A 21256-nucleotide genomic window follows, 5' to 3' on the forward strand; every position below is an offset into this window, starting at 1 on the left:
TCATGGTAACCATCGTCATCATCAACACCTTCATCGTCGTCGTCATTATCGTCAAGGTAACCATCCTCGTCGTCATCATCACCATCATCGTCGTCTTATCGTCATGGTAACCATCGCCGTCGTCATTATCGTCATGGTAACCATCCTCATCGTCATCATCACCATCATCGTCATGGTAACCATCGTCGTCATGGTAACCATCGTCGTCGTCATGGTAACCATGTCGTTGTGGTGTGTGGACAGACCACAGTTTCTTCGTGGGCGAGTGGCAGAGGCGGTGGTGCGTGCTCAGCTCCAACGCCCTCTACTACTACGGGACCGCAAAGGTAGTACTAATACTGGTATAGTACCACCACTACTACTACTAGTAGTAGTGGTCATGGTAACCATCGCCGTCGTCATTATACTATACTAGTAGTAGTGGTACTACTAATACTACTACCGCTACTACTACTTATACCGCTACTACTACTACTACTTACTACTACAGCTACTACTACTTATACCGCTACTACTACTACTAATACTACTACCGCTACTACTAATTATACCGCTACTACTACTACTAACTACTACCGCTACTACTACTTATACCGCTACTACTACCACTACTACACACTATACTAACTACCGCTAACTACTTATCCGCACTACTACTAAACTACTAACCGCTACTACTACTTATACCGCTACTACTACACTATACTACTACCGCTACTACTACTTATACCGCTACTACTAACACTACTACTACTACTACACTACTACTACTTATACCGCTACTACTACCACTACTACTACTACCGCTACTACTACTTATCCGCTAACTACTACTACTATACTACTACCGCTACTACTACTTATACCGCTACTACTACTACTACTACTACCGCTACTACTACTTATACCGCTACTACTACTACTACTACCGCTACTACTACTTATACCGCTACTACTACCACTACTACTACTACCGCTACTACTACTTATACCGCTACTACTACTACTAATACTACTACCGCTACTACTACTTAACCGCTACTACTACTACTACTACTACGCTACTACTACTTATACCGCTACTACTACTACTACTACTACTACTCCGCTACTACTACTTATACCGCTACTACTACCACTACTACTACTACCCGCTACTACTACTTATACCGCTACTACTACTAATACTACTACCGCTACTACTACTTATAACCGCTACTACTACCACTATACTACTACTACCGCTACTACTACTTATACCCTACGCTACTACTACACACTACTACTACTATGATGATCGACGACGACGACAATGGTGACGACGATGATGGTAAACAATGACTATGACGACGACGATGATGACGTGATATGATGACGACGACGATGACGAGATGACTAATGATGATGACGACAACGATGACGACGATGATGACGATGACGACGATGATGACGAAAACGATGACGACGATGATGATGATGATGATGACGATGACGACGACGATGACGACGATGTGACGACAACGTGACGACGATGATGACGATGACGACGACAACGATGACGATTATAAGACGATGATGATGTGATGACTATGCTGATGACTACGACGACGACGACAACGACGACGATGATGACGACGACGACGACGACGATGAACGACGACGACGATGGTGACGATGATGATGATGACGATGACGACGATGATGACGACGACGACGATGATGACGACGATGATACGATGATGACGACGATGATGACGATGACGACGATGGTGACGATGATGACGACGACGACGCGATGATGACGACGACGATGATGACGATGACGACGATGGTGACGATGATGATGATGACGATGACGACGATGATGACGATGACGACGATGATGACGACGACAATGATGACGACAACGATGACGACGACGACGACGCTGCCCCGCTGCCCCTGCGCCTCACAGACAAGCAGCAGAAGGAGCGGTGCCTCTGGCCGGCTACTCGCTGCGCCCCGCCGAGGCGACCCGCAAGGACAGGAAGCTGCTGCAGCTTTCGAGCTCTCGGCTCCGGACAAGCGCAGCTTCCAGGTGCCACTCAGACCCGTGACACCCTCCCCAGCTGTGCTGAGCTGTGGTGAGCTGTGGTGAGCTGTGATGAGCTCACCAGCTCACCAGCTCACCAACTCACCAGCTCACCAACTCACCAGCTCACCAGCTCACACCAGCTCAGCACCTCACCAGCTCACCACTCCCAACTCACCAGCTCACCCAACTCACCAACTCAACAGCTCACCCGCTCACCAGCTCACCAACTCACCAGCTCACCAGCTCAACAACTCACCAACTCTCCAGCTCACCAGCTCACCATCTCAACAACTCACCAACTCAACAGCTCACCAGCTCACCAACTCACCAACTCACCAGCTCACCAGCTCACCAGCTCACCAGCTCAAACTCACAAACTCACCACTCAACAACTCACCAGCTCACCAGCTCACCAGCTCAGCAGCTCACCAGCTCACCAGCTCACCAGCTCACCCGCTCACCAACTCACCAACTCACCAGCTCACCAGCTCACCAACTCACCAACTCACCACTCACCAGCTCACCAACTCACCACTCACCAGCTCACCAGCTCACCAGCTCAGCACCTCACCAGCTCACCAGCTCACTAACTCACCAACTCACCAACTCACCAACTCACCAGCTCACCAACTCACCAGCTCACTCACCAGCAGCTCACCAGCTCACCAACTCACCAGCTCACCAGCTCAGCACTCACCAGCTCAGCACCTCACCAGCTCACCAGCTCACCAGCTCACCAACTCACCAACTCAACAACTCACCAGCCTCACCAGCTCACCAGCTCACCAACTCACCAGCTCACCAACTCACCAACTCACCAACTCACAACTCACCAGCTCACCAGCTCACCCAGCTCAGCAGCTCACCAGCTCAGCAGCTCACCAGCTCAACAACTCACCAGCTCTCCAGCTCGCAGCTCACCAGCTCACCAGCTCTTCCAGCTCAGCACCCACCGAGCTCACCAGCTCAACAACTCACCGGTTTCAACAACTCACCAGCTCACCAGCTCAGCAGCTCTATCAACTCACCAGCTCACCAGCTCACCAGCTCAGCAGCTTAACAACTCCACCAACTCACCAGCTCACCAGCTCACCAGCTCAACAACTCACCAACTCAGCAGCTCAGCAGCTCACCAGCTCAACAACTCACCAACTCACCAGCTCACCAGCTCAACAGCTCAACAACTCACCAACTCACCAGCTCACCAGCTCATCAGCTCAACAACTCACCAACTCACCAGCTCACCAGATTAACAACTCACCAGCTCACCAGCTCACCAGCTCACCAGCTCAACAACTCACCAACTCACCAGCTCACCAGCTCAACAACTCACCAACTCACCAGCTCACCAGCTCACCAGCTCAACAACTCACCAGCTCACCAGCTCACCAGCTCACCAGCTCACCAGCTCAGCAGCTTAACAACTCACCAACTCACCCAGCTCACCAGCTCACCAGCTCAACAACTCACCAACTCACCAGCTCACCAGCTCAGCAGCTCACCAACTCACCAACTCACCAGCTCACCAGCTCAACAACTCACCAGCTCACCAGCTCAACAACTCACCAACTCACCAGCTCACCAGCTCAGCAGCTCACCAGCTCAGTGTGTGACTCTAGACTAACTGCGTTGTTGTTGCTGTTGTTGGTAACGAAACGTCCACCTCGTTTCAGTTTTCCACCTCCACCGCCGACGATGCCCGCTCGTGGATGAGTTACATCCGGCAAGTCATCCGGGGTACGTGCGGTTTGTTGTTGTTGTTGTTGTGGTGGTTGTGGCTGTTGTTGTTGTTGTGGCTGTTGTTCCTGTGGCTGTTGTTGTGATTGTTGTTGTGGCGGTGGTTGTTGTTGTGGCTAGTGTTGTTGTGATTGTTGTTGTTGTTGTGGCTGTTGTTCTTGTGGCTGTTGTTGTTGTGGTTGCTGTTGTTGTGATTGTTATTGTGGCGGTGGTTGTTGTGGCTAGTGTTGTTTGGCAGTTGTTGTAGCTGTTGTCGTTGATGTAGCTGTTGTTGTGGTTGTTGTTGTTGATGTAGCTGTTGTTGTTGTTGTGGCTTAGACTTGCGCTCCTCTGTGATCGAGGAAGAGGAGGACGAGGATGAGGATGGTGGAGACCTCTACGATGACATCGATCCGATAGAGCAGGTCAAGGCCACGCCGCCAGCAACCGCGGTGCACAAGGAGGTGGCCGTGGATCCAATCGATGAGGACATCTATGAACTCCTGCCAGGTGATGGTAGTGATAGTGGTGGTGATGATGGTGATGATGGTGATGATGGTGGTGGTGGTGATGATGATGGTGATGATGGTGGTGGTGGTGGTGATGATGGTGGTGGTGGTGATGATGGTGATGATAGGGTGATGATGAGAGGGTGATGATGATGATGGTGGTGGTGATGATGGTGATGATAGGGTGATGATGATGAGATGGTGATGATGGTCATGATGATGGTGATGATGATGGTGATGATGATGAGATGGTGATGATGGTCATGATGATAGGGATCATAGATGGTGATGATGGTGATGATAGGGTGGTGATGATGATGATGATGAGAGGGTGATAATGATAGTGATGATGGTGATGATGGTGATGATGATGGTGGTGATGATGGTGGTGATGATGATGGTGATAATGATAATGATGGTAATAATGATGATGATGGTGGTGGTGATGGTGATGATAGTGATGATAGATGGTGATGATGGTGATAATGATAGTGATGATGGTGATGGTGGTGATGATGATGGTGATGGTGAATATGGTGGTGATAATGATGATAGTGATGCTGGTAATGATGATGGTGGTGATGGTGGTGGTGGTGATGATGGTGATTATCGTTAACACCCACCATCAACCATCTCACCACCACTCAACTCACCACCGCCCAACTCACCACCCATCTCACCACCACCCACCACCACCCATCTCACCATCACCCATCTCACCACCCACCACCCATCTCACCACCACCACCCATCTCACCATCACCCATCTCACCACCACCCACCACCCATCTCACCACCCATCTCACCACCACCACCCATCTCACCATCACCCATCTCACCACCACCCACCACCCATCTCACCACCCATCTCACCACCCACCACCCACCACCACCACCCACAACCCACCCACCACCACCCAACTCACCGTTCACCACCCACCACCACCAATTTTTAGCATTCACCACTCACTACCTCCACCCATCCCACCCCCCAGCCCCCAGCCCCCACCCCCAGCCCCCACCCCCCGCTCGCTATCCACAAACTCGACGTGACAGCCGCGAGCCCGAGAGATGATTGCGCAATCGGGACGACGTTCCGGCCTGGTGCCCCCTCGCTCCGCGGGTCGCCCGCGTGGAGATGACGCAGAGTGCCACAGACAGCGGGAGGGGGGGGGGGGGCAGGGGCCCCTCCCTCCATCCATCCCCCAATCTCCCTCCATCCCCCCCCTCCCCCTCCCACCTTCCCCCTCCCTCCCTCCATCCCCCCCTCCCTCCATCCCCCTCTCATCCCCCCCTCTCCCCCCCACTTTCCCCCTCCCTCCATCCCCCCCTCTCCCCCCCACCTTCCCCCTCCCTCCCTCCACCCCCCTCCCTCCATCCCCCCCTCCCTCCATCCCCCCAATCTCCCACCTCCCCCCCTCTCCCTCCATCACCCCCTCCCTCCCCCCTCCCTCCCCCCTCCCTCCCTCCTTCTCTACCAAAGCCCCACCACTCCGCACCGGCCGTGTGGCCACGGCGGCTCCCGCTGAGTGTCAGGAATTCTCTCCCCGGGGCGTCTCTGCGCCATGAAGTTTTTGCAACAATTTTGTTTCTCTCGTGTCCCCGAGTTTAAAGACAACGGCTCCGTCTCGTGCCCCACTGCGTCGTGATTCGGTGGGGGGCAGAGGGCGGAGCTACACGAGAAGTGGGTGGGGCTAGCTGGGTGGTGGGTGGGGCTAGCTGGGTGGTGGGTGGGGCTAGCTGGGCGGTGGGTGGGGCTAGCTGGGCGGTGGGTGGGGCTAGCTGGGCGGTGGGTGGGGCTAGCTGGGTGGTGGGTGGGGCTAGCTGGGTGGTGGGTGGGGCTAGCTGGGTGGTGGGTGGGGCTAGCTGGGCGGTGGGTGGGGCTAGCTGGGCGGTGGGTGGGGCTAGCTGGGTGGTGGGTGGGGCTAGCTGGGTGGTGGGTGGGGCTAGCTGGGCGGTGGGCGGGGCTAGCTGGGTGGTGGGTGGGGCTAGCTGGGCGGTGGGCGGGGCTAGCTGGGTGGTGGGTGGGGCTAGCTGGGCGGTGGGTGGGGCTAGCTGGGCGGTGGGTGGGGCTAGCTGGGTGGTGGGCGGGGCTAGCTGGGTGGTGGGTGGGGCTAGCTGGGTGGTGGGTGGGGCTAGCTGGGTGGTGGGTGGGGCTAGCTGGGCGGTGGGCGGGGCTAGCTGGGTGGTGGGTGGGGCTAGCTGGGCGGTGGGCGGGGCTAGCAGAGGGTGGTGGGCGGAGCTACACGAACAGTGGGCGGGGCTAGCTGGGCGGTGGGCGGGGCTAGCTGGGTGGTGGGTGGGGCTAGCTGGGTGGTGGGTGGGGCTAGCTGGGTGGTGGGTGGGGCTAGCTGGGCGGTGGGCGGGGCTAGCTGGGTGGTGGGTGGGGCTAGCTGGGCGGTGGGCGGGGCTAGCTGGGTGGTGGGTGGGGCTAGCTGGGCGGTGGGCGGGGCTAGCAGAGGGTGGTGGGCGGAGCTACACGAACAGTGGGTGGGGCTAGCTGGGCGGTGGGCGGGGCTAGCTGGGTGGTGGGCGGGGCTAGCAGAGGGTGGTGGGCGGAGCTACACGAACAGTGGGTGGGGCTAGCTGGGCGGTGGGCGGGGCTAGCTGGGTGGTGGGCGGGGCTAGCAGAGGGTGGTGGCGGAGCTACCTGGGCGGTGGGTGGGGCTAGTTGGGCGGTGGGCGGGGCTAGCAGAGGGTGGTGGGCGGGGCTAGCAGAGGGTGGTGGGCGGAGCTACCTGGGCGGTGGGTGGGGCTAGTTGGGCGGTGGGCGGGGCTAGCAGAGGGTGGTGGGCGGGGCTACCTGGATAGTGGGCGGGGCTACCTGAGAAGTGGGCGGTAGCGGAGCAAATGTGAGTGGGGGAAGAACTTGATCCATTCATCGAGCAGCGGATGTACAATGACTGCTGCCGGCTGATGATGTTGATCTGATGGAGTTTTTAAATCCTTTATATTAAGTTCGCTTGCTTGCGTGCTTGCGTGCTTGCTTACGACCGTGCAAATCTTTCGGTCGTTTTTTAACCCACTTCCCGTGATCCAATCGAGCTGACATTTTGCACACAGACTCGTTGTGCGAGACAATTAATTTGCGTGAATTTTTTTTCTCCAAAATTTTACACTGTTTAGGGAAAACAAATTAAATATTTAATTACCAATTGCTTAATACTGGCAGACAATCATCTGACCCATAGGTGGCAGCCATCTCAAGCCAGAGGACGAGAGGACTCTAGCCGCCACGCATATAAAGGATTTATAGTGAAAAACTTTGTTTTTACGGGTTATACTTGTTACTAATTTTCATCTCCGACAGAAGACGACGACGAGGAGCCGGTGGTGGTGACGCGGACTGACGCAGCCAAAGCGGCCCAAGCGCCACCTCCCGTTGCCTCCAAGCCCGAGTTGAACTCGGCCACTGAAGGTAGCGGAGCGCTTGGCGCTGCGACTCCCACGATGACGGGCGGGACACAACACCCGAGTTCCACTCCCGCTCACGGCCACAAACACCAGTGACGAGTATCCCGTAGACTCACACGGAGACCCATAGACTCACACAGAGACTCATAGACTCACACAGAGACTCATAGACTCACACAGAGACCCAGAGACTCACACAGAGACCCAGAGACTCACACAGAGACCCATAGACTCACACAGAGACCCATAGACTCACACAGAGACCCATAGACTCACACAGAGACCCAGAGACTCACACAGAGACCCACACTCACACAGAGACCCGTAGACTCACACAGAGACTCATAGACTCACACGAAGACCCATATACTCACACAGAGACTCATAGACTCACACAGAGACTTATAGACTCACACAGAGACCCTCAGACTCAAACAGAGACCCATAGACTTACACAGAGACCCACAGACTCAAACAGAGACCCATAGACTCACACAGAGACCTAGAGACTCACACAGAGACCCATAGACTCACACAGAGACCCATAGACTCACACAGAGACCCATAGACTCACACAGAGACTCATAGACTCACACAGAGACCGATAGACTCACACAGAGAGCCATAGACTCACACGGAGACCCATAGACTCACACAGAGACTCATAGACTCACACAGAGACCCAGAGACTCACACAGAGACCCGTAGACTCACACAGAGACTCATAGACTCACACAGAGACCCATATACTCACACAGAGACCCATATACTCACACAGAGACCCACACTCACACAGAGACCCACACTCACACAGAGACCCGTAGACTCACACAGAGACTCATAGACTCACACGGAGACCCATATACTCACACAGATACTCATAGACTCACACAGAGACTCATAGACTCACACAGAGACCCGTAGACTCACACAGTGACTCATAGACTCACACGGAGACCCATAGACTCACACAGAGACCCATAGACTCACACAGAGACACGTAGACTCACACAGAGACCCATAGACTCACACAGAGACCCATAGACTCACACAGATACCCATAGACTCACACAGAGGCCCATAGACTCAAACAGAGACCCAGAGACTCACACAGAGACCCATAGACTCACACAGAGACCCATAGACTCACACAGAGACCCATAGACTCACACAGACACCCAGAGACTCACACAGAGACCCATAGACTCAAACAGAGATCCATAGACTCACACAGAGACCCGTAGACTCACACAGACACACAGAGACTCACACGGAGACCCAGAGACTCACACAGAGACCCATAGACTCACACAGAGACCCATAGACTCACACAGAGACCCACGATTCACATGGAAACCCAGACTCCATTTGTCTCTCTCTCCATCCCCCCATCCCATCCATCGCACCCGCTTCTCCCTCTGTCTCTCCACGCATCCCCTCCCTCCGTCCGTCCGTCCGTCTGTCCGTCTGTCTGTCCGCGTGCCCCCCCCCCACCCCCCCCCCCCCCCCCAGCGTGGGACGCGACGCAGCAGTACGACAGCTTCTACCAGGGCCTGTGGGACTGCTCGGCCGACTGCGTGGACGAGCTGTCCTTCAAGCGCGGAGACCTCGTCCACGTGCTCAGCAAGGTGCAGCGCCAGAGGTCGCAAACGGGATTTGATTCCTTACCCGTAGCCGGCCGCACCAGGGTCGCAAACGGGTACCCGTACCCTACCCGATACCCGGCTACCCGTCACCGGCCGGGTACGGGTAGGGTACGGGTATCGGGTACCTGATTGCGACCTCTGGGATGAAGCCATGTTGCAGGCGCGGGTGGGTTGATTCTAGGAACTTGAATTGTGAGAAGAGACAAGACGTTGGGAAATGAGTGACAGGCGGTGACTCACCAGTGACTCACGGCCTACCCGTAGCCGTACCCGGCCGCACCAGGGTCGCAAACGGGTACCCGTACCGTACCCGATACCCGGCTATCTGTACCCTACCTGATACCCGGGTCTCTGTGCGTCTGTGGGTATATGTGTGAGTCTATGGGTCTCTGTGTGAGTCTATGGGTCTCTGTGTGAGTCTACGGGTCTCTGTGTGAGTCTATGGGTCTCTGTGTGAGTCTCTGGGTCTCTGTGTGAGTCTACGGGTCTCTGTGTTAGTCTATGGGTCTCTGTGTGAGTCTATGGGTCTCTGTGTGGGTCTATGGGTCTCTGTGTGAGTCTATGGGTCTCTGTGTGGGTCTATGGGTCTCTGTGTTAGTCTATGGGTCTCTGTGCGAGTCTATGGGTCTTTGTGTGAGTCTATGGGTCTCTGTGTGAGTCTACGGGTCTCTGTGCGAGTCTATGGGTCTCTGTGTGAGTCTATGGGGGTCTGTGTGAGTCTACGGGTCTCTGTGCGAGTCTACGGGTCTCTGTGTGAGTCTATGGGTCTCTGTGCGTGAGTCTATGGGTCTCTGTGTGAGTCTATGGGTCTCTGTGTGTGAGTCTACGGGTCTCTGTGTGAGTCTACGGGTCTCTGTGTGAGTCTATGGGTCTCTGTGTGAGTCTGTGGGTCTCTGTGTGTGAGTCTACGGGTCTCTGTGTGAGTCTATGGGTCTCTGTGTGAGTCTACGGGTTTCTATGTGAGTCTACGGGTCTCTGTGTGAGTCTATGGGTCTCTGTGTGAGTCTATAGGTCTCTTTGTGTGAGTCTATGGGTCTCTGTGTGAGTATATGGGTTTCTGTGTGAGTCTATGGGTCTCTGTGTGAATCTATGGGTCTCTGTGTGAGTCTATGGGTCTCTGTGTGAGTCTATGGGTCTCCATGTGAGTTTATGGGTCTCCGTGTGAGTCTATGGGTCTCTGTGTGTGAGTCTATGGGTCTCTGTGTGAGTCTATGGGTCTCTGTGTGAGTCTATGGGTCTCTGTGTGTGAGTCTATGGGTCTCTGTGTGAGTCTATGGGTCTCTGTGTGAGTTTATGGGTCTCTGTGTGAGTCTATGGGTCTCTGTGTGAGTCTATGGGTATGTGTGTGAGTCTACGGGTCTCTGTGTGAGTCTATGTGTGAGTCTATGGGTCTCTGTGTGAGTCTATGGGTCTCTGTGTGAGTCTATGGGTCTCTGTGTTCGTCTATGGGTCTCTGTGTTCGTCTATGGGTCTCTGTGTGAGTCTATGGGTCTCTGTGTGAGTCTATGGGTCTCTGTGTGAGTCTACGGGTCTCTGTGTGAGTCTATGTGTCTCTGTGTGAGTCTACGGGTCTCTGTGTGAGTCTACGGGTCTCTGTGTGAGTCTATGGGTCTCTGTGTGAGTCTATGGGTCTCTGTGGGTCTCTGTGTGAGTCTATGGGTCTCTGTGTGAGTCTACGGGTCTCTGTGTGAGTCTATGTGTCTCTGTGTGAGTCTACGGGTCTCTGTGTGAGTCTACGGGTCTCTGTGTGAGTCTATGGGTCTCTGTGTGAGTCTATGGGTCTCTGTGGGTCTCTGTGTGAGTCTATGTGTCTCTGTGTGAGTCTACGGGTCTCTGTGTGAGTCTACGGGTCTCTGTGTGAGTCTACGGGTCTCTGTGTGAGTCTATGGGTCTCTGTGGGTCTCTGTGTGAGTCTATGTACGTGTGTTGAACTTCTTTCGCATCGTACGTAGCCAACCGTGCTCAACGAAGGTGCACGGGGGAAGGACAACAGACGGAGCAGTTCTCAAGTAATGAGTTGACGGTCGTCTCAGCCTGGCCACCGACGCACGGAAAAGCCACCGTGACATTTTTGAGTGGTTTGCAATTCCATTGAGCGAACTCGAGCCGTGAGAAATGAGAGGCGTAGTGTTCCGACTGCGACGCGACACACACACACAGCCCCGTGTCCGAGGGACAGGACCCACCACTCACTCTCAGTCTCTCTCTCTTTCTCTGAGGTCAGCCCAAGCATTATCCTTCACTCGTCATCTTCCCACAGACTGTGTCCCTACAGCGATGAGACTCATTCGTCAACGTTCGATCCGAATCACGCAACGCCTACCCTCCCTCCCTCCCCTCCCCTCCATCCCTCCTTCACCTCCCCTCCTTCCCTCCCCTCCTTCCCGACCTCCTGTATACCAGGCGAGGTAGTTAACATCTCCTAGCCACCGTGATGATGATGAGAGAGAGAGACACGAAAACTCCAAATATACAGCAGCAGGCGTCAGGGTCGGGATCGAACCCACGACCCCCTGTAGACCAGGCGAGGTAGTTAACATCTCCTAGTCCTAGCCACCGCGACCCTTGACGAAGCGTACCTAACCCACCCCCCACCACGTGCCCCCCCCCCCACCCCCTCTGCCCCCCCCCCCATACAAGGAGTACGATGCGTTCCGCTGGTGGGTGGGAGAGGCCAATGGATCCGTGGGCCTGGTCCCCAAGGACTACCTGATGGCGGCCTACGACACCTAGAGCACCGCACGTGGATTTTCCCGCACGCGGATTCTCCGCGGCCATACCCGTACCCTACCCGATACCCGTACCCTACCCGATACCCGTACCCTACCCGATACCCGTACCCTACCCGATACCCGGCTACCCGATACCCGTACCCTACCAGATACCCGTACCCTACCCGATACCCGTACCCTACCCGATACCCGTACACTAACCGATACCCGTACCCTACCCGATACCCGGCTACCAGATACCCGTAACCTACCCGATACCCGTACCCTACCCGATACCCTGCTACCCTACCCGATACCCGTACCCTACCCGATACCCGGCTACCCATACCCGATACTCGTACCCTACCCGATACCCGAACCCTACCCGATACTCGTACCCTACCTGAGACCCGTACCCTACCCGAGACCCGTACCCTACCCGAGACCCGTACCCTACCCGAGACCCGTACCCTACCCGATACCCGGCTACCCATACCCGATACCCGTACCCTACCCGATACCCGAACCCTACCCGATACCCGTACCTACCCGATACCCGTACCCTAGCCGATACCCGTACCCGACCCGATACCCGTACCCTACCCGATACCCGGCTACCCGATACCCGTACCCTACCCGATACCCGTACCCTACCCGAGACCCGTACCCTACCCGAGACCCGTACCCTACCCGAGACCCGTACCCTACCCGATACCCGGCTACCCGTACCCGATACCCGGCTACCCTACCCGATACCCGTACCCTACCCGATACTCGGCCGGGTAGGGTATGGGTACCCGTTTGCGACCCTGGTGCGGCCGGGTACGGCTACGGGTAGGCCGTGAGTCACTGGTGAGTCACCGTTTGTCACTCATTTCCCAACGTCTTGTCTCTTCTCACAATTCAAGTTCCTAGAATCAACCCACCCGCGCCTGCAACATGGCTTCACCCCAGAGGTTGCAATCGGGTACCCGATACCCGTACCCTACCCGATACCCGGCCGGGTACGGGTAGCCAGGTATCGGGTAGGGTACGGATACAGGTACCCGATTGCGACCCTGGTGCGGCCGGGTACGGGTACGGGTAAGGAATCAAAACCCGTTGCGACCTCTCCCCCAGAGCCCAAATAGTGACAACACCACCCCCATCCTCGTCGTGCTGATGCTGCTGATGCTGATGCTGCTGCTGATGCTGCTGCTGATGATGCTGCTGCTGATGCTGCTGCTGCTGATGCTGCTGCTGATGCTGCTGCTGCTGATGCTGCTGCTGATGCTGCTGCTGCTGATGATGCTGCTGCTGCTGATGCTGCTGCTGCTGATGCTGCTGCTGATGCTGCTGATGATGATGTTGCTGATGCTGATGCTGCTGATGCTGCTGATGATGCTGATGCTGCTGATGCCGATGTCACAAACCCCGCAGCGGCTTCAGACGGCGTGGGAGGCCCGTCGTCCAGCCCACGCCGACCGATGTCTTGTCGACGCAGAGAGTGGCCCACGCCATGCCGGATTATCGCAGTCGCAAGAGTAGCTACATATGTAGTAGTAGCTACTACACGTGTAGTAGCTGCATAAGTAGTAGCTAGCTACTACACGTGTAGTAGCTACTACTTGTGTAGTAGTAGCTACTACTACATGTGTAGTAGCTACTACTACACATGTAGTACATATGTAGTAGCTACTACACGTGTAGTAGCTACTACTACATATGTAGCTACTATCGTATCTACTACACGTGTAGTAGCTACATATGTAGTAGCTACTACACGTGTAGTAGCTACTACTTGTGTAGTAGCTACTGCATGTAGTAGTAGCTACTACACATGTAGTAGCTACTACTACATGTATTAGTAGCTACTACATGTGTAGTAGCTACTACTACATATGTAGTAGCTACTACATATGTAGTAGTAGCTACATATGTAGTAGCTACTACATGTGTTAGACTCATACAGAGACCCATAGCTACTACTACATAAGTAGTAGTAGCTACTACTACTTATGTAGTAGTAGCTACTATATATGTAGTAGTAGCTACTACTACTTATGTATATATGTAGTAGTAGCTACTACTATATATGTAGAAGCCACGGACTCCGCACTTTCAAGAGCCCCGCGCTGAATGCTTTCAAGCTATCAATTACGGTTCAGTGATTCTGCACTTGCTATATCACTATAGTACTATACCGCCTTCAACTTTTATGAACGACTGGGTGTTTAAGGTTAGCGATTTGTCGTATTTGGCTGTATAGCGAATAAAAAATGCAATGACTTTACTCTGCAAACAAAAAATTTGTGTTTTAATATTTGTGTGTTTATTTATTTGTTTAGGGCCCCTTTATAACATCATAACCTACAGGCCCCGCACTCAGCTTCATCCTGCACTGGGCCTGCGCCTCTGAAACTGAGTCAAGAAAGTCAAACCGTGACCCTGACCCTCCAACATTGACCCTGATCCCGGTGCTGACCCACAACCCCCCCCACCACCCACCCCACCAGCCACCCCACTACTACCACCACCCACCACCCACCACCACCACCTCCCCCACCACCACCCCCCCCACAACACCCCCACCACCAAACTCCACCGCCTCCCCCCCCCCTACCACCCACTCCACCAGCCACCCCACTACTACCACCACCACCATCCACCACCCCCACCACCACAACCACCCCCCCACGACACCCCCACCACCAACTCCACCACCCCCCCCCCCACCACCACTCCCAGCACCTCCCCCACCACCAAACCCCACCACCCCCACCACCTCCTCACCACCCCCCACCATCAAACCCCACCACCCCCCCACCACCACCCCCCCACCACCATCACCACCCCCACCACCCCCCCCCACCACCATCCACCCCGACCACCCCCCCACCACCACCCCCACCACCCCCACCACTTCCCCCACCACCCCCCACCACCCCCCCCACCACCTCCCCCACCACCACCCACCACCTCCCTCACCACCTCCCCCACTACCCACCACCCCCCCACCACCCCACCACCACCCCCCCCCACCACCACACCACCCCCACCAAACCCCACCACCCCCCCACCACCAAACCCATCACCTCCCCCACCACCACCCCCACCACCCCCCCACCACCACCAAACCTCACCACCACCCCCACCACCCCCCCCCCCCCACCACCACCACCACCACCCCATCATCCTCGCAACAGCAGCGGCAGCAGCGGCGTCTTTTGCTCAGCCACGTGACAAAGACGACGCTCGCGCGCTCCTGCGGCCGTCTGGAACGTTCTGCCTTCCGCCAACAAACGGCAGCATTGGGACCCGACATGGAGCGGGGTGGGGGTTGAGGGGGAGGGGAGGGGAGACCCTTTAATGGCATCATTAGTGTGCCGCCTTGACCTGCCCACAGGGCTTCGAGCCGAGGTTGGGCTCTGGCAGGATAACTTAATTGAGAGATTAATTAGGGCAGAGAATTAAGTTAGGCGAGAGCTAATTGCCCTCGGGGCGAGTTGTGGGGTTGCGTTTGCTGCAGGGATGAGGGGGTGTTTGGAGGAGGAGGGGGGAGGGGGGGGGTCGACAAATTGTGAACAATCGTCAACTCATCTTTTTGGTTCTTTCGGTAAAGTCACGTAGAAGGGAAGTAATACGTTATGTGGAATCCCTCCCCGTAGAGGCGGTTAAATTTCGATTTAAAGCGTTCGTGACTGCAGGGATTGCACGTAACTTATTACTTCCTTTCTACGTGACTTTACCGAAAGAACCAAGAAGATGAATCCCTGCAGTCACGAAAGCTTTAAATCGAAATCGTCAACTCGCTTTTTGCGGTTTTTGCTCTCCACGTGGGTTTGTGTTTGCTGGGAGCTGCGTTGAGCTCAGTTGTGTCTCGACTTGGACGAGGACTGTGCGTGTTGTGCTGCGTAGCCAATGGTCACATCGAGAAGGCGTCCTCGCTACACAGACTCGCACAGAGACCCACAGACTCGCACAGAGACCCATAGACTCACACAGAGACCCATAGACTCACACAGAGACCCACAGACTCGCACAGAGACCCATAGACTCACACAGAGACCCATAGACTCACACAGAGACCCACAGACTCACACAGAGACCCACACTCACTCAGAGACCCATAGACTCACACAGAGACCCACATTCACACAGAGACCCATAGACTCACGCAGAGACCCATAGGCCCACACCGAGACCCATAGACTCACACAGGGACCCACAGACTCACACAAAGACCCACACTCACACAGAGACCCGCAGACTCACACAAAGACCCATAGACTCACACAGAGACCCATAGACTCACACAGAGACCACACTCACACAGAGACCCGCAGACTCACACAGAGACCCATAGACTCACACAGAGACCCACATACACAGAGACCCACAGACTCACACAGAGACCCACAGACTCACACAGAGACCCACAGACTCACACAGAGAGTCACAGACTCACACAAAGACCCATAGACTCACACAGAGACCCACAGACTCACACAGAGACCCACAGTCTCACACAGAGACCCACACTCACACAGAGACCTACAGACTCACACAGAGACCCATAGACTCACACAGAGACCCACAGACTCACACAGAGACCCGCACACTCACACAGAGACCAACAGACTCACACAGAGACCCACATTCACACAGAGACCCATAGACTCACACAGAGACCCACAGACTCACACAGAGACCCGCACACTCACACAGAGACCTACAGACTCACACAGAGACCCACATTCACACAGAGACCCATAGACTCACACAGAGACCCACAGACTCACACAGAGACCCACAGACTCACACAGAGACCCGCACACTCACACAGAGACCAACAGACTCACACAGAGACCCACAGACTCACACAGAGACCCGCAGTTTCATGTGCCGTGTCGGCCTTCATAGGTGGTGCTACTCACGAACAGCACTTGACCCCAAGGGTCTGTTACAGGCTATACGGGGCACCTTTTTCTGTGTCGCTAAAATAAAGAAAATGATCCCCCATAAAGCCTTAACAGACTCCATACTCGTTGGTTCTTTCGGTAAAGTCACGTGGGTAGAAAAATAATACATCACGACGTTTCGATCGCAAAACAAGCAAATCGTCATCAGAGTGGCACAACCACAGCAAGAAAAAACTGCTGAACCTTAGACAGATTTTAAATTTCGATTTAAAGCTTTCGTGACTGCAGGGATTCATCTTCTTGGTTCTTTCGGTAAAGTCACGTAGAAGGGAAGTAATAAAATAATAAAACTAAAACATAATAAAAAAAAGCATAATAAAATTGTATTATGTTTCATTTTTATTATTTTATTACTTCCCTTCTACGTGACTTTACCGAAAGAACCAAGAAGACTTAGACAGACAGTAGGGGCAAGTGCTGTTAGCGAGCGCCTATGAAGACCGGCACGGCAAACGAGGGAGTGGGTGGCCAGCACCCACGCCCGGCCGCCTTTGTCTCCCCCAGTGGCGATGTTTACTACACACCGCACCAGGTACTCATTTGAGGCCGAGTCGACTTAGGGGGGGGCCAGGATCAGTTCAGATAATCGTCACCGGTGTTGGTGGCCGTGAGCGGGAATCGAACTCGGGTGGCCGGGGTTCGTAGCGCTAACCGCTGCACCACCGCTCCCCCCACACACACAAACCACGCATCCACTCGGCTCCCCATCCATCCCCAGAATTAAACGAGGAAACTTCTCCGGCCTTTCTTTTCCTCTCTCTCTCTTCCGTGTCCCTTTTACTTACCCGGCACGCCAAGGTTAATTTGATTTCCGTGACTTTGAGAGGGTGGGGTGGGGTGGTGGTGGTGGTGGTGGAGGAGGAATCGCACTAATTGAACCCCCTTAATGAAGCCGCTTTGAGAAATTAAGGAGGCAGCAATTTTATCGCACGCATCCACACGCCGCGTGTTTTACGAACACCTTTTTCTGCCACCGCTGCTGCTTCTGTTGAAGAGGAGGTGGGATGATGATAATGATGGTGGGGGAGTGTGGAGGGTGGTGGGGGGAGAGCAGCCCCTCCCCTCCACCCCCCACGACTTCTTTAAATAATAATACTTTTTTTATGCGCCGAGCGAGAGATAAATTAGGATAATTAATGCGACAGGAATTGAGACCGCACCGGCATTTGTGGGTCAAGGGGCAGGATGAGACGGATCGGTTGGAGGCACCGACTCTGAGCCGAGCGGAGTGCCGGAAAGCGTCGCTTTCTTACACGCGGAAAGTGTCACCTTGTTACACGCGGAAAGTGTCACCTTGTTACACACGGAAAGTGTCACCTTGTTACACACGGAAAGTGTCACCTTGTTACACACGGAAAGTGTCACCTTGTTACACACGGAAAGTGTCACCTTGTTACACGCGGAAAGTGTCACCTTGTTACACACGGAAAGTGTCACCTTGTTACACACGGAAAGTGTCACCTTGTTACACACGGAAAGTGTCACCTTGTTACACACGGAAAGTGTCACCTTGTTACACGCGGAAAGTGTCACCTTGTTACACACGGAAAGTGTCACCTTGTTACACACGGAAAGTGTCACCTTGTTACACGCGGAAAGTGTCACCTTGTTACACACGAAAAGTGTCACCTTGTTACACACGGAAAGTGTCACCTTGTTACACGCGGAAAGTGTCACCTTGTTACACACGGAAAGTGTCACCTTGTTACACACGGAAAGTGTCACCTTGTTACACACGAAAAGTGTCACCTTGTACACACGAAAAGTGTCACCTTGTTACACACGGAAGTGTCACCTTGTTACACACGGAAAGTGTCACCTTGTTACACGCGGAAAGTGTCACCTTGTTACACACGGAAAGTGTCACCTTGTTACACGCGGAAAGTGTCACCTTGTTACACACGAAAAGTGTCACCTTGTTACACACGGAAAGTGTCACCTTGTTACACGCGGAAAGTGTCACCTTGTTACACACGAAAAGTGTCACCTTGTTACACACGGAAAGTGTCACCTTGTTTACACGCGGAAAGTGTCACCTTGTTACACGCGGAAAGTGTCACCTTGTTACACGCGGAAAGTGTCACCTTGTTACACACGGAAGTGTCACCTTGTTTCACGCGGGAAAGTGTCACCTTGTTACACGCTGAAAGTGTCACCTTGTTACACGCGGAAAGTGTCACCTTGTTACACACGGAAAGTGTCACCTTGTTACACGCGGAAAGTGTCACCTTGTTACACACGGAAAGTGTCACCTTGTTACACACGGAAAGTGTCACCTTGTTACACGCGGAAAGTGTCACCTTGTTACACACGGAAAGTGTCACCTTGTTACACGCGGAAAGTGTCACCTTGTTACACACGGAAAAGTGTCACCTTGTTACACACGGAAAGTGTCACCTTGTTACACGCGGAAAGTGTCACCTGTTACACACGAAAGTGTCACCTTGTTACACACGAAAGTGTCACCTTGTTACACGCGGAAAGTGTCACCTTGTTACACACGGAAAGTGTCACCTTGTTACACACGGAAAGTGTCACCTTGTTACACGCGGAAAGTGTCACCTTGTTACACCGAAAAGTATCACCTTGTTACACACGGAAAGTGTCACCTTGTTACACGCGGAAAGTGTCACCTTGTTACACGCGGAAAGTGTCACCTTGTTACACACGGAAAGTGTCACCTTGTTACACACGGAAAGTGTCACCTTGTTACACACGGAAAGTGTCACCTTGTTACACACGGAAAGTGTCACCTTGTTACACACGGAAAGTGTCACCTTGTTACACGCGGAAAGTGTCACCTTGTTAAACGCGGAAAGTGTCACCTTGTTACACACGGAAAGTGTCACCTTGTTACACACGGAAAGTGTCACCTTGTTACACGCGGAAAGTGTCACCTTGTTACACGCGGAAAGTGTCACCTTGTTACACACGGAAAGTGTCACCTTGTTACACACGGAAAGTGTCACCTTGTTACACACGGAAAGTGTCACCTTGTTACACACGGAAAGTGTCACCTTGTTACACACGGAAAGTGTCACCTTGTTTCACGCGGAAAGTGTCACCTTGTTACACACGGAAAGTGTCACCTTGTTACACACGGAAAGTGTCACCTTGTTACACGCGGAAAGTGTCACCTTGTTACACACGAAAGTATCACCTTGTTACACACGGAAAGTGTCACCTTGTTACACGCGGAAAGTGTCACCTTGTTACACACGGAAAGTGTCACCTTGTTACACGCGGAAAGTGTCACCTTGTTACACACGGAAAGTGTCACCTTGTTACACACGGAAAGTGTCACCTTGTTACACGCGGAAAGTGTCACCTTGTTACACACGAAAAGTATCACCTTGTTACACACGGAAAGTGTCACCTTGTTACACGCGGAAAGTGTCACCTTGTTACACGCGGAAAGTGTCACCTTGTTACACACGGAAAGTGTCACCTTGTTACACACGGAAAGTGTCACCTTGTTACACACGGAAAGTGTCACCTTGTTACACACGGAAAGTGTCACCTTGTTACACGCGGAAAGTGTCACCTTGTTACACACGAAAAGTATCACCTTGTTACACACGGAAAGTGTCACCTTGTTACACGCGGAAAGTGTCACCTTGTTACACGCGGAAAGTGTCACCTTGTTACACACGGAAAGTGTCACCTTGTTACACACGGAAAGTGTCACCTTGTTACACACGGAAAGTGTCACCTTGTTACACGCGGAAAGTGTCACGTCACCTTGTTACACGCGATTCACTCGGGGGAAGGCGAGGTCCACAGACCCTGCTGAGCCGCGAGACATTAACTACCTCGCCTGGTGTGCAGGAGGTCGTGGGTTCGATCCCGACCCTGACGCCTGCTGCTGTATATTTGTAGTTTGCGTGTCTCTCTCTCTCTCTCTCATCATCATCACGGTGGCTATGAGATGTTAACTACATTGCCTGGTACACAGGAGGTCGTGGGTTCGATCCCGACCCTGACGCCTGCTGCTGTATATTTGGAGTTTGCGTGTCTCTCTCTCTCTCTCATCATCATCACGGTGGCTAGGAGATGTTAACTACCTTGAGAAGCGTGACTCGGTGTGAGAATGAGTCGAGGAGACTTGTGACTTTTAAACAACTTTTATTGCCGCCAGCAGCAACAGCACTGGAGGCGATTTCGATATGAAACGCACAAAGTCACCAGCAACACAAATACACGCTACAAATCCACGCGCCGTGGC

The 21256-nt window shown here is 53.8% G+C and overlaps 1 protein-coding gene across 1 annotated transcript; it reads left to right on the forward strand.

The window, feature by feature from the left end:
- Positions 1-103: 103 nt before the first annotated feature.
- Positions 104-13167, forward strand: LOC133358249 (src kinase-associated phosphoprotein 2-like). Its single transcript, XM_061576490.1, has 7 exons — positions 104-136; positions 2027-2077; positions 3748-3811; positions 4130-4300; positions 7610-7717; positions 9226-9341; positions 12000-13167. The coding sequence occupies exons 1-7, from the start codon at positions 104-106 to the stop codon at positions 12090-12092; spliced, it is 636 nt and encodes a 211-aa protein (XP_061432474.1). The 3' UTR covers positions 12093-13167.
- The last annotated feature ends 8089 nt before the right edge of the window (positions 13168-21256 follow it).

The sequence above is a fragment of the Lethenteron reissneri genome, chromosome 61 (assembly GCF_015708825.2).
Source record: "Lethenteron reissneri isolate LAM-NWPU_2019-01 chromosome 61, ASM1570882v1, whole genome shotgun sequence".
NCBI classification, from domain to species: Eukaryota; Metazoa; Chordata; class Hyperoartia; order Petromyzontiformes; family Petromyzontidae; genus Lethenteron; species Lethenteron reissneri.

Coding starts and splice junctions, on each gene's coding strand:
- LOC133358249 (XM_061576490.1), top strand. CDS start 104: ATGGTAACCATCGCCGTCGTCATTATCGTCATG. Junction 2,078..3,747: donor CGGACAAGCGCAGCTTCCAG/GTGCCACTCAGA, acceptor ACCTCGTTTCAG/TTTTCCACCTCCACCGCCGA. Junction 4,301..7,609: donor CATCTATGAACTCCTGCCAG/GTGATGGTAGTG, acceptor CATCTCCGACAG/AAGACGACGACGAGGAGCCG.